The sequence below is a fragment of the Podarcis bocagei genome (genome assembly GCF_964188305.1).
Source record: "Podarcis bocagei genome assembly, chromosome: 8".
Classification (NCBI taxonomy): Eukaryota; Metazoa; Chordata; class Lepidosauria; order Squamata; family Lacertidae; genus Podarcis; species Podarcis bocagei.
Window position 1 is genome coordinate 86,589,539 of NC_138133.1, and position 15,165 is coordinate 86,604,703.

Sequence of the window (15,165 nt, forward strand, 5' to 3'; positions counted from 1 at the left end):
ACTGCACGATTGGAGACAATTTACTATAAGGTAGCCTTCTGAAACTCTCAATATTTGTTCCACACAGCCAATCATGTTTGTTTCTTTCAACTTTCTTACCTTTAATTTCTTTGGTAAACTTAACCCTTTGGGAATCTGTCAGAGGTTTCTGTTGTTCTTCAATACTTTTGAAATCCAAAACTTCACATACGAACTCAATTACAGGTTGTGCCTTGTAAAATGCTGTTGCAGATACTAAAAATCAAAAGGAAAAATACAGGAAATGAATGACACACAAATCTTACAGATCTAAGAAACCTGACTAAAAAGCACTTTCAGACAACGTAAACAATTGCAAATAGTGAAGTGACACAAAGCATACCATCAATGTTAAGCATCATTTTCCACAGTGAAGGCCTGACAGACTGATGGAATCCAAACCAAACTTCTCTGCCACCACCCAAGGGATTAGAGCACCCTTCTGATGCAGTAAAAAAGGACCGTCCCACAGGAGTGTACCTACAAGAGAAAGTGAATATATTATTCAGTGGGGGGGGATGGAGTGAGGGGGGAGCTGTATTATTTCAAACACATTCCTGGTCCAACTACACTAGGGTGAAACTAGGGTTTCACGTGCCGTGCACATTGAGCCACTGAAAAATATTATTTACCAATAATATTGTTCAGTGGCCCTATGTGCACGGCATGTTAAACCATGGTTTAAAAGCTATCTGTGGTTTATAGCGAATGAGCAGCATGCTGTCACCTGCTGCTCAAAAGCTTACGCAGGGCTCCTCCCCAGTCCTGCTGCCGGCACACCACAAACCAAATAAGCATTCAATGTCATCCGAGGCTGGGTTCATGATTTGTCCCTTCAGCCCCCACCCCGTGCTGTGAACAGTAAGCCAAGAACAAACATTAGTTCCCACTTGTGGTGCGTTGAGAAACAAGTCACAAGACCATGTTTGGGCAGCATAAAAATGCAGACACTGGCTTGTTTCATCTGAGCCACAGTAGCAGAACCACGTGGGCGAGGAGCATCGCAGAAGCTTTTAAGCAGCATGTCCTAGCACACCACTTATGCTGCTCAAAAGTTCCATTTAATTCCAGTTGATGAGCAGCTTCCAATTTGCAGGAGTTTTGCACGCACACCTGCCTCTTCCATTCAGACAAATAGTAAAGTGTGCGTGCACACATACAGTGCACTAGAGCTCACATCAAGATGGTGTTGGTGTAGATGCAAAATTCCCAAGTATAATTTTGTTTAGCTCCCGCACTAAAACTTCCCTGAAGACCTATATTAACATTTCCCTTACCTCATGGAAGGCAAGTGCCTCATTACTACATCCAGCGCCTGAATTGTTTCAAAAGGAACACTTGGAAGACGACCAGAGAGAGCATCGTGTAAAGCCTGCAGACTCACACCTGACATCCACTTTATTGCCACCTTAAATATTCTGTCCTTTCCTTCTCCCGGCAATGTGACCTCCAATTCCACCTGCAACATTTGGAAACCACAACAAGATGATTCTTTCTGTTTAAGCACACACTTTATCAGAACGGTCAAAGGGAAGCAAACTCTTCTGTATAGTGAACGCTCATTGACAACAACACAAAAAGACCCCACAAATAAAAATTTACTTAGACGGCTACTCCACACATGATTCAAGTGCAGTAATACATTTAAATAACAAAATAAAAACATAGCAGCGGGGGGGAGGGGATGATGTAAGCCAAGAAAAAATACATCACTGAAAATCCTCAGCAAATTAAAATGTTTTCCAAGTGCCAGGGAAAGACACCAGGCTCAGTAACAGGAGAGCCTCCCTGGAGAGTTGGGGTGCCACAACTTAAAAGACTCTTTCTCGGATCTCCACCAGCCTAACTTCTGAAAAGGGTCTCAAAATATTCAGAAATAATTATCCTAGATAATTTTTTTTTCCTCCACACTGCATCATGTGCACCTTAAGATCACCACTGCGTTTTGGCAAAGCTGTTTTAGAAGCTACACTTGTTCTGTGATGCACCAACTGCAGGTAACAAACAAGGTAATGTGTCTCTAATGGCAGCATGGCTGGCCTTTTGTCTTCCAGCAATCAGCTCAGCCACAGTTCCTGTTATACCTACAGCTGCACCATTAATTGTTATACAATATGAACATCCTATGAAAACCTTTATAGAATGTGATCTTTTTATATTTTCAGAGCTGCTTTTCCACAGCAAACACTTTAAAAGTAACTACTGCTGTGTAAGGCATTTATTCCAACAATGAGGCATCATCATTATTTATTACCCATCTGACTGGGTTGCCCCAGCTGCTTTGCACAGCTTCCAAATCAAACAGCACAGGTGACACATGTGGTAAGGATCTTCTTGGAAAACCCCACTGAGGCACTTCCCATTGTATGAGCAATATTGAAATCTTGGTAGGATGAATTACTGATGAACTTACAAAAACCCTACAGATTTAATAACCGGCATCTTATCACTGAAGCCTTGACCCATGGGAAACATGCAGCTCTGACAAAATAATGAAATCAGACATGGAACATATGGAATCATAGTTAAGTTGGCATTAAATACTTACTTTATCTCTCCCTATTGGAAGTGGTATAGCTGTATAGAGGTTTTTTCTTCCATCAAACACCGGCTTGCGCTCCCCAAATATCTGTCCTTTAAAGTGCTGGACCATGTGTTCAACTATTTCTCTGGAAACATTGTTCAAAGTGTTAGAATAAGCATCCACCCATGTTTATTAGTTATAGCTTTATAAAAGGATGAAAACTGAATTCAAACATCTGCTGAAACCCATTCAAGTCCTCCACTCATAATAATCAATGTACAGATCACTTGCACCTTACTTGTGGATTATATTCCAGGGATGGTTCATAAATCCAAAATTGTGAATAGTCAATACAATCCCTTGAAACCACCCACATGTGAGCAACCTCACCTCCTGGAGCTGGTGCAGCAATGGATGTCACCCCACCAGCAAGGCACAGTACTTTTAAGCTCTCTGCCTTGCTTACTTGGCTCTGGGAGGCTCCTGCAAGAAAGCTTCCCAAAGCCCAGTAGGCAAGGCAGAGAGCTTAAAAGCTCTTTCTGTGCTGGGGGAACCCTGGACAAAGGGAGCTTCTAAGTTCTCCACCTGCCGTGCATTTAATTTATGTGATTTCAAAATTGAAATCACATATGTTGAACGCATGTAAGTTGTGAGCTGACTGACTATATCTCTAGAGCATTGAGAGCAATCCATTCATTGACAGACGGGGTGGGGAGGAAAGACTGTCTTGCCTAGAAGTTCATAGCAAAGGCAAGATTGAATCACACTTTTTTCTGCTTCAAAGCTCAGTCCTGATTAAAGTTGATGTTAGGCAGGAAAGAAAAGCTTACTCATAAAGCATTCCTTGCAACCAACTCCACTTTAAACCATGCCCTTAGCCACAACACATGCAACGTTAATAGCTATCAGAGCAGAACCCATATGTTCCATGCTGGATACCATAAAGATGCCATGTTAGCCACAATATGAAGGCAGCTAAGATTTCTTAGCTTTTTGGTGTGCTCCCAACATCACTGGGAGAGGACAGCATGCAAATACTACTTCTACTCCTCCATAACATCTGAATCAAGATAGGCTGTGAAAAGTCTGGATTGATGTCTGAATGCAGTGGTGGACTGGATAAGGCCCAATAAACTCTGCTTGCACTCTATGTAGGGCTGCCTTTAGGTTTGGTTTGGAAGCTCCGGCTGGTGCAGAGTGAAGCAACCAAACTGATAGGGGCATCTGGTCAAGAACACGTGACACCATATTTCAAACAGCTGCATTGGCTGCCCATTCACTACCGAGCCAGGTTCATGGTTCTTGTATTAATTTACAAAGCCCTGAACAACTTAGGTCCAGGGTAGCCCAGGGATCGCCTGAACCCTTATATCCCAGTTCAACCACTGAGATCATCTGCAGGAGCATAAATGGTCATTCCCCAAGTTGGCAAGGCTCACTTGAAAACAAGGAACCGAGCCTTTAGTGTCATCAGCCCAGTCCTGTGGAATACTCTGCCAATAAGAGATTCAGCAATTGTCCACTGTGCCAAAGTTTAAACATATGCTTAAAAAGTTTTCTAGTCCATCAGGCCTATGCAGGCAATTAAGTATACATGTCCCTATAATTGTTAATTGATGTCTGACTATTCCCTTTAATGTGGTTTTTATTGCATGGTTGTATGTATTTTTGTTGTAAACCACTTTGATATTTTAATGAAATAGCAGCATATAAATATTTTTATACATGCAAATATAATAAACAAACAAACAAATAAGCTATTGCTTCTTTTTTTACCCGCTTATTAGCCTTCAAATACAAGAGCTCCCTGGCAACCCTATCGCATTAACCTTTGCAGGAAAGTCCTTCAATTCTCTATTCAAAAGTGAAAGATGGATAGGAGATAGCTAGGCTGCTATTGAGTTTCATGCTTCCAGCTTCTTTAAAACAGAAACACATGCAATACCATTTGTGTATATGGTAACCACAGCATGCATGTTAGTGGCAAAAGCAAAGTAATCAGTTAATCCACCAAGGAACTCTCAGATAATAGAGACAGAAGATGTGGAACACTGCCTTAATGAATAAAATTATGGCCTGTAAATATCAGTTGGAAGGAATATTCCACCTTTCCACTTATTCTAGTGGTTAAGGCAGACAACAAAATTCAAATAATAATTAAAAAATCACATTTGCCTCCACTGAGAGGTAGGAAACTGAGTACTGTAGTGCTAACGTGAAAAAATCTGTCCTGATTTACACCAACTTTGGGTAATTCAGATATCAGCATACAGAGCAGATGTTATCCTATACATAAGCCCAGTCACTATGGCTTGTAAAGACAAACATCTAAAAGACCCAGGAACCTACACATATCTTCATCTGTCATTTTCTGTTAACAGGCAATCTGATGGAGACATGTAATCTCTTACCTGCTGTTATATATAGTTTCTCCAAAGTCCTTTTATACCATCAGACAAATGAGTTCACTTCCCCCTGCCGGTAGGTGAAGACAGGAAAACAAGCAGTTGGTAACATCACCTCTCCATTTAAGAGGCTTGATATCAAACTACAGTACCAACCAGTAAGCAAGCAGTTCAGTACTGGTTGAAGGAGATCAACTGCAGTGAAATCGGTGAGATAGGACCTGCCATATCATTGATACCCATCAAACACTAAAAGTTTTAAATAAACACAGTACCACCGAACACAGCATAGGAAGAAAAAAATATTTTAGGATGGTATAAAAAGATTTGGAGAAACTGATTTTGTTTTATAAGAGGAGCTCCTCTTAAGTGCAAGCAGAACAAAGGCACCACTGTTTCTGGTTTATAGTAAGTATACCACTAATACCATCCCAAAGAGAAATAGTTGAGCATCAAAGTTTAATGAATGTATCATTTAAAAAAAAAATATGAAGGAAGTGAAATGTTCAAAGCTGAAGAGAAAGTAAAGCGGGATGTACCTGTTAACTCTTCTAGGGCACTTCTCTGGCTTTATATCCAATTCATAATGGTAGATGTCGATTTTTGGAATGTCCATTTCAAAAAAGTTGGCTTGCAGTTTGATTGATCTCCCTGAAGTACCAAAATCAGGTCGAGGGGGGGGTTTAAATGCATATGCCTGTATCGGAGGTGGCATGGGCGGAGGCGTTGCAAGTACTAGAAAGGAGGGAAAAGCACAAAGAGTAATGCAAATTCCGTAAATGCAATTCTCTGTAACATATATTCCACTTCCATCTCTATGTCATTCATAGCAAAGTAACAAATAGCAATAAACTAAAGCAGAAGAATAATCAAAGTTATCAAGTGAGTTTTCCTACTGTTTGTAGCAAAAACCACTCTTTCAATACAGCAACATAAATGGCTGCAGTCCAAGTATCATTTTAGCAATCCAAAGTACTTTCTCTTAAAACCAGCTTAGTAACAAGGATTTTAATGCTAGCCAAGAATACACTCTAGCGAGCAGCTGTATAGCACAGCAAAGAGAAAGAATGGTCCACAGCAACCCATCAAAACTGGGTTGCATTGCACTGGCATGTAAGTAAACAGGATTAACTTGACTGAAATGCAGGGATTCTGGTTCTGTTTTTGAATCACATGTCTAGTTATTACTCTGCTCAGTTTTTTTTCATTATATCGGTGTGATATACAATACACGCTTAACTCAACAGCTGTAAAACAATGCTATTTATCAAAACACGGAGTCAGCATATAGATTTATAATAACCAATCAACAAGAAGGGGAAACATTTAATAGCTTTAATATATTTTACTAAAGAGCACACATGTACTTTTAAATCAGGAAGTCAGGAAATATAACTGATTTTAAACTGTGCAGGTGAAAAAAGGATCCACTGATGTCACTATAATATCAGGTGATTGACAGGTGGGTGTCTCCACCCATTTGTCAGGCTTGGCCCACAGGAGTTGGGGGAGGGAGGAGATAATGATTTGGCCTACCAGCCTGATCCAGTCCCCCACCCTTTGTCTAACATCTACACAACACCAAAAGCAATCACAACACACAACTGTACTATTAAGTAGTTATTTATTACCATATCCTACTGTACTTCCTATACAGCGTTTATATTCTCCTGAGTACAGCAGAATACTTCCCTTTCTAGAATAAATAATAGTAGTTTCTTCCTTGAAATAAGTAACTACTAGGTTTTTGTTACATCTTTCTCCATCTCCACTATTTTCTAGATCTCACTATGCTTCTGCTTTTGAGTGATCGAAGCCACAGTCATTTGCGATCTCCCCTGGGGCACCCAAGACCACCAGTTCAGTCTGCCAGATCCCTAGCAACCCTTCTCACTCCTCATATGGGGGCCAATAGTTCTCATGCCATGGGGGCATGCATAGCCTTGGTAACAGGAAAGGGAACTGGCACTGTGCTTTATCTATTTGTCAATCTCAAGCTTTTCTCAAGGAGAGCAAATGGAAAATGTTTTTCAAGGCAAAACTAAGGAGCATTTGCCCATCGCTACATAAAAGCGCTTTACTTTATTTCTTTTTTGAATCACGTCCCATGAAGCACCCTAAAGCGATTAACAACAAAAATGTAGATTTTAAAAAACAAAAAAAGCTGGATTGTTCCATTAGAATCTTACAACAATATTAGAGAAAACGTCGTCTAGATGGACAAAAGTTTTTGAATGTCATGAGAAAACTCTTGATTTATGCCTGGTACAATCAGTAATTAAGTCTGTAACTGTAACAAATGTTTTGCAAATGAAGCCTGAGTCTTTCAAGTAACAATACCAACTTTGACAGATCTGCTCACACAGAGAGAGGACTTCAAGTGTGTATGATACTACTGATCACACACACACACACACACACACAAAAACACTTTTACTGTATATCCGCAGCCCCCTCTCAAATACATAGCCACTACTTCCTTTTTTGATAATGTGAAAGTATTTTAGTAGGAAGGAGAACCGCCAAGCAAGTCAAATGGAAGTGTGGTCATTTTGGTCCCAGTTCACTGGATAAGTCCCAAGATGAATGTAGTATGATCAATTATGCTGGCAATATTGTTTAATAATATATATATTATTCCCATTTTAAATTACCAGTGGATGGCGCTTTTAGTGCTGTTTAGAGGAAATAATTGCTCCCTCTCTTGCTCTTGAAACTAGCAATGTAGTCTGCTAGCTTTAATACACAAAGATCCTCATTCATTTGGATCCTAAATGTGTCAAATGACTAAAATTGCTGTTTTTTTTATTAATTTGCTCTTTCGGTGGAAAAAATAGCACAATACACTTTTACATACAATTTAAATAATTCATAATCTTCAGCTGCCATAACTTTATTTCTGTTCACTTCATTCTGCTACTGTAGTTCCATCTGCACTTACATTTTACATTAATTGGTCATTATTTCAGTCATCCTAGCTTCAGCAACCGTACTGTGAAATTAAAGTTTTTATTAAGATAAAAATTTTGACAAAATAAAACATATTAAATGTATCTCCGTACATATAAAAGTTCCTCAAAATACACCTCAAATAAGCTGGAGTTACTGTAAAGAAAGGTAAGTTTTAGTTTTCAAAGTTCTTCTGCAGAGTATCATATAGAGTCAGCTCTCTAACATTCTTCTGTTTCAAGCTGATAGACAAAGGTGGAGATATAACGTGAAATGTTCAGTCCAAGATAAGAAGCACTTCCAATATACTGCCAACTTTTAAGACATCCTTATAGCTGAGTAAAACTGGCTTTGGTAGACCTTGGTGTTCCAAAAATATTAAAATCTGTTGTGCTGTACTTGTAAGACATGACCATTGAAAGTAATATTTAATATGCATGCTTAGATGGCACTGCCAAAGTTCTGAAACGGACTGGAACATTACCACCTAAGTCTCCAAAACCATTTGAACAAAGAGTTATTTGATTTGGGGGTTGAGGGTCAATTCAAAGCTATCCTACACTTACACTGCCACCATGACACCAGCAGAATAGTCATTATAGAGTCAATATGCCACACAAATGCTTTTGAATTATGGTGCTGGAGGAGACTCTTGAGAGTTCCATGGACTGCAAGAAGATCAAACCTATCCATTCTTAAGAAAATCAACCCTGAGTGCTCACGGGAAGGACAGATCCTGAAACTGAGGCGCCAATACTTTGGCCACCTCATGAGAAGAGAAGACTCCCTGGAAAAGACCCTGATGTTGGGAAAGATTGAGGGCACAAGGAGAAGGGGACAACAGAGGACGAGATGGATGGACAGTGTTCTTGAAGATACCAGCACGTGTTTGACCAAACTGCGGGAGGCAGTGGAAGACAGGAGTGCCTGGCGTGCTCTGGTCCATGGGGTCATGAAGAGTCGGACACAACTAAACGGCTAAACAACAACAACATGCCACACAAAGATATTCTCAAGGCACCCCTGGAAACTCTGCCGGTGCCCACCCATCAGGGACAGTGCCCATAAAAATGCTCATAGGCCACAGAGGAAGCTGGTGAACTTAGAGCAAAGGAAACAGACCTCCAGCACTGTCTCACCACATTTACAACATTCAAGTTGGTGTGGCAGCATCCCCCTACTTTATCAGCCCCAGTGGCACAGCCAGCAATGACCCTGCTACTGCCAGCTCCCAGACACCCCCTTGGCAGTTCAAATCTCTCCATGCTGCTCACAACCACTGTTTTATGAACACAACAAAGGAGAGGAAAGAGAACCCAGACAACACAGCACGTAAAAGATACCTGCCACCATTCCTGACTGTGCCACTGGGGCCAATAGAAGAGAAGAGTTTGGATTTGATATCCCGCTTTATCACTACCCTAAGGAGTCTCAAAGCGGCTAACATTCTCCTTTCCCTTCCTCCCCCTCAACAAACACTCTGTTAGGTGTGTGGGGCTGAGAGACTTCAAAGAAGTGTGACTAGCCCAAGGTCACCCAGCAGCTGCATGTGGAGGAGCGGGGAAGCGAACCCAGTTCACCAGATTACAAGTCTACTGCTCTTGACCGCTACACCACACTGGCTCTCAGTGTGAATGGAGGGGGTGTTGTGGCAACCTCTAGCAATACATGTGAAGCTGAGGCAAATCTGTGTGAAAGAGGCAAATCCCTGCTATCATGAGTTCATCAGAACCCTCTACAGGTAGCCCCAACTAGCCCAGTTCCACTATGCGCTGCAACAGTGTTTCTGAAGGCTACCCTAGTGCATTTGGGGATCTTCCTCCCCCCAAAAAAGCTCAACAACTTTGGTCAATCCAACGGGTAGATCACTGCCATGTTTTGTTGTTTTTTTCGTGGGAGTAGATCGCAGTCTCTTGGGAGTTGGACATGCTTGTTCTACAGAACTCTGAAGGGCTGCTTGCAGTCTATATACAATACTGAGGTACATGATCTGTCATACAACTTTCTATAATGCAGCTGGCTTGTTTTAAGGCAGTACAAACCACAGGAAAATTAAATATATACCTTCTGCTCAAAGAAAACTTGCATATTACGGAGTCAGACATGCTAAAGCTTTCCATATAAGAATTTATTTATACACAGACAACTACACATCAGTGAGAAGAGTTCTAGCCTAGGTTTCTCCCTAATCTGCTAGTTTCCCATGGCCTTCTCTATACACATCCCTGCAGCCTGAAGCAATACAGCGTGGCAACAATTTTATTGCCTCCTATGTTGTATGTGTGAACTAGGCCTAAAATGTCTTAAATTATTCAAGCTTTGTTTTAGCTTCACAGAGAGAAGACGCCAAATAAATCAAAGTGGATCGATCAACAGGAAAATGCTGCAGTCAGATGTCATATTATGTCAACAAGAGCATTCATTGCAACAGCCATTTTTGTTTCTATAAACCAGGGGTGAAAAACCTGTGGCCTGTGGCTCTCCAGATGTTTCTGACCACTGGTCACGCTGGCTGGGGCTAATTGGGGCTGAGAGCTCAATCACATCTGAAAGCCACATGTTCATCCCCTCTGCTATAAATAAACAATTATGATTATCAGACACATGTGTTCAAACTAGCATTTGCCATCCAGAAAAGAATATGGATTGGATTCAAACTAAGTTTAGTTAAACTTCAGTCCTAATGAAATCAGTGGGACAAATTAGCCATGACATAACTGAAGTCAGTTGAATTCAATAGAGAGTAAGTGGTTGGATCTAGAATTGGTTCCAAACAACATAAATACATCAAAAATTTAAATATCTATCTTAACTACATGGAATAGCTTGCTTTTTAGAAAAATACTGAGGCTGGCAATTAGTTTTCCCACCCTTTGCAAGATTTTAAGAGAGAAATAGATGGTGTTTTAGTAATCACTTTGTCTTTGTTAGACGGAGTAGTGCAAAAAAAAAAAAAGCTGTTGGGATCAGCCTCCATTAATTAGTCAAAAAGTGGAAACATCCAAAGCCTGGGAGAAGCTTGTACACATCTCCCCACATGCAACAGGAGCCAGAAGTAACAAGTGACATCAAAAGCAGCCCAGGTGAGCAAATCCCACCCTGTGTAGGACTCCAACATCTGGCTGCTTTCATTTCATCCAAGACCTGCCATGGCCCAGAGACTGGAACAGCAGAGTGGCAGCTGGAACAGCTGAGGACGGGACAGTGGATTGTATACACCTTTTCCTCCCCCTTTACTGTGCCTCTTGCATCTGCTGCCAGAAGCTGCAAGAGAAATCAACAGCTGCCTGAGTAAGGAAGCCCAACACAGTGAGGAACTAACCTGATGACTGAGCTACTGTATATGAAATGCATTGAAAGCTGCCTTCACAACTTTGGTTAAAGAGTGGGGTATAAATATATCTATGCACATGGAAATGTATCTATCTAAGTTACAACTTTGTATATTATACAGCTTTTTATGTTATACAAAGTAATACTGAAAACCCAATTAATCCAGAGCTTTAACCTCATCCCCCTTTATCAATCTGCTGGTAAGTGCCAACACACCATTTAAAACCTAACCTTCAAATAGTATAGTATAGATGTCTTAATGTATTCTTTTCTTTTCCGGTTTTAATGTATGTATGTTTTCGCTTTTTCTTTTTGTAATTTCCTTTGGGTTGTCTGTGGCAAAAAAGCAACTAATAAATTGAATAAGAATCTCATTATTATTATTTTTTAAAGTGTCATTTTTATTATAATTGTTGACATTTAAGTGGCATATAAATAAATTGCTTTCATTTTTTGTGGCCATTAAATAATTGTTATATTTGCAGTACAAGCAGAGCTTGTGTGGGGGTTATATGTTTATGGTGGCTCCCCGTGGAATGCTCTCCCCAGGGAGGCTTGCCTGGCACCTTCATTACATATCTTTAGGTGCCATGCTAAAACATTCCTCTTCTCCCAGGCGTTTGCCAAATTAAACAATCTATGGCCTTAAACGCTCTCTGTGTGTGTGTGTGTGAGAGAGAGAGTGTGTAAGGGTTACTGTTTTTGTTTGTTACTATGGTGTGTATTTTTGTGTTGTTATATTGTAAACCACCCCGTGATCCGTGGAAGAAAGGTGGTATGGCAGTTTATTTAAGAATAAGAATAATTTCCACTCAACTAAGCTAGGGGTAGGGAACCCCTGTGGACCACATCTGACCCACAGCCTAACCTGATCCAGCTCGCTGCCTCAGGAGGGTACCTGTGAGTGGTCCTTTGCTTTCATGCAGAGCAGCGTGGTGGCTACATGTTCCCTTGGCTGGCACTAGCTGGAGGGAGGGAGGAACAGAAGGGAACAAGGAAGATGTTCTTTGTTCTTGTTTTTTTACCAGGGCAGCTGGCTCCTCTTCTTGGGCGACACTTGCTTAAGGGAGGAAAGGAAAATCAAAGGGACAAGCAAGTGCCATAGGAACAAAGCAGAAAACTTCCTTCACTTTAAGGCACCCAAGGGAAACTGAGGTGAAGAGTAACTTTTTGCCACACTTTAGGAGACACTGGAGTCTGACTCTCAACTCATGCAACTAACACGGGGTCAGCAAACCTTTTCAGCAGGGAGTCGGTCCAGTGTCCCTCAGACCGTGTGGGGGGCCGGACTATATTTTGGGGGGGAAATGAACGAATTCCTATGCCCCACAAATAACCCAGAGATGCATTTTAAATAAAAGCACACATTCTACTCATGTAAAAATACGCTGATTCCCGGACAGTCCTCAGGCCAGATTTAGAAGGCGATTGGGCCGAATTCGGGCCCCGGCCCTTAGTTTGCCTACCCATGAACTAACACTACACATCAATGGGTTGAGGGAATGGAAGGTAAGAGAAGGGGGGGGAGGCTATCCATCCATATGTGGCTCTCCTTCCATCCACTGGGGTATGGAGCTGTCATACAGTGGTACAGCACATAGTTTGTTTGCAAAAGTTCCCAAGCTCAATGCATAGCATCTCCGTGTAGGAGTCCTGTCTGAAATCTTGGAGAGCCGTTGCCAGTCAATATTGACAGCGCTGAGCTAGGACCATCACTGATCCAACATGGTGTAAGGTAAAGTATAAGGCGGCACCCTATGTTACATTGTCAGTACCAGCCCTGCCCAATATTGGCTTCAACTCCTTCCCCTCACTGAATCTTCCCACTTCTCAAGGACCTTTCTAAGTAAAAAAAAGTTACCCATCCCTGACCTAAGACACCGGCCTAAGTAATTATTTGAACCAAGACTATGTACTGATGGAGAACATTTAGGCAAAAATGGCAGGAGATATTTCTTTCATGTGATTTGGGTATATTGCATTGTTTTAACATGGCACAAAAATCTATTAGTTCTCTCCAACTATAATTCAGGCAACACACAGAAGTAAAAAAGTGCACTTTTTAAACAGAATCAAACTCTCAGCATGTAAACTACTGAAAACCATTTCTCAGATTTCTTTTAAATCTTTATGGAAGAAAAATGTGACCCACACCATTTCAAGCATCCACAGCAGGTGCATAAATTAAGCTTATTTCCAAATTAAACTTTTAATTACACAAAACCAAGAACACACAAGTAAACATGCTTTACTGGATTTCAACCCAGCCACCACTTCAAAACACACATTTCTCTCTCACACACCATTTAATGGGTTGTTATCTGCTGTGCTGTAACAAAAGACATTGTGTAAAAAATTAATGCAGATGACACTTTATGGTAAGCAACTTCCACAAAGTTCGGCTTCAGTTCTGGAGAACTCAAAACCTTATGCTCAAAGGCAATTGATTCAATAAAAAGGTACTATGTAAAATATTTCAGATCTTGCCTGCTACAAGTTAGGATTTAAGTCCTGAAAACATAAAACAAGCATATTGGGTAGAATGTAAAGTCATGTAGTTGTTGAATTCCTCAACTAGGAATTATATTTGGGCTTTCACTGTAACTTGCTGGGACACTTCCCCTTAAGAGGATAAGGGCAGTACTTCTGGATAATATCAAGAATTCTTCAAAGTCTACATCCTGTTTCAGACAGTGGTCAAGCAAATGCTTCTGAGAAGCACATAGCAAAGGGATGAAAGCAATAGCCCTCCTGTGCTGTTGCCCCACAGCAGCTAACATTCAGCAGCCTCTGAACCCAGAAGGGCTAGATGCCTGCCAATCCAAAAATAACTAACAGTGTTATGTCTCAATAAAGATGCACAAAATGAAGAATTGGTTTACCACTCACTAAACACAATTATGCTGGGCCCATTGCATGTATGCTACTGGGAAGCACCTGTGCCATGAAGAACGAATATGAAGGGAAAATACTTTCAGGCGGTACAATTAACTTTGCTTAGTATCAGGCAGGCTGATTCTGAAAATCACCTATGCATTACACTTCACTTATTCCTATTATATTAATTCAGTGACAACAGCATGCAAACTACTATATAGCTGATCAGAAGAAACACAATTCCTTTCCAGAAGCCTTGCAATCTACATTAGGCAGGAAAGACAGTATTCATTTATTTAATGTATTTATATCCATTTAATGTATTTCTCCCAATCAGGGGTGAAGAAGAGATACAGAACTGGTGTGATATGGAAGTGGCAACTGAGATATTGGTAAGATCCCACTGTATGTATCTGAACACTATTAAAGACAGCAGGGAGGGCAAAGTCACTACTGCTGTGTTTACACTTTACAACTCTATGGGCAATGTCAGATGACTTCCAGGCATTAAAAATAAATTGCACCTGCAGTACAATCAGTGGTAGAAACTGAGCTATGAAAGCTAAGAGCTAAATGGCACCTTAAACTTAGGTTATGGGTGCAACAACGGAATGTTTAGGTGCACTTTTTAAGTAAAAAGAATACAAAGTTGAAAATGAATAAACTGCAACTAAAATATTATGTTCATTTTTCACATGATCTAGTCCTTCTCCTGTCCACACCCTAATATTCTTATGAGGGTATCTTTTCCAATCTACAGAGAGTAGCTGGAAGTGGGGAGGCAGAAAAAGGTCCTCCTTTCCTCCCACTCTGCAGTTTTAATCTGAAATCTTAGGTGTAGAACTGAGCCCTGAGCTCAGAAACTGCTTGTGCTAATGAAATTCCCTGTCGCAAAATGTACCTAGAGCAATGGGTGTTTTGAACACTGGGTACAATACACCCTACCCCTCAACACACACACACACATATGATGGAGTATCTTTACTATGGACAGGCAGGGAGCTGGATGTTTTTAAATCAGCAATGCTGGAGGAGTGGGGTATGCGGCTAAGAACTGCT

At 40.8% G+C, this 15,165-nt stretch overlaps 1 protein-coding gene across 3 annotated transcripts in view; it reads right to left on the reverse strand.

Annotated features, from left to right (window-relative positions):
• The window catches only part of AGO2 (argonaute RISC catalytic component 2), a 48,557-nt gene that overhangs the window by 25,658 nt on the left and 7,734 nt on the right, over positions 1–15,165 (reverse strand). Inside the window, exons 2-6 of one of the 3 annotated variants that reach the window (XM_081204495.1) lie at positions 5,487–5,682; positions 2,567–2,687; positions 1,296–1,477; positions 362–498; positions 100–234 (exon numbers count right to left, since the gene is read on the reverse strand). In XM_081204495.1, the coding sequence (XP_081060621.1) occupies positions 100–234; positions 362–498; positions 1,296–1,477; positions 2,567–2,687; positions 5,487–5,682 (771 nt within the window). Of the gene's footprint in view, positions 1–99; positions 235–361; positions 499–1,295; positions 1,481–2,566; positions 2,688–4,953; positions 5,009–5,486; positions 5,683–15,165 lie in introns of those variants that run through there. The other 2 variants (XM_081204494.1, XM_081204496.1) reach the window with 2 other exon arrangements.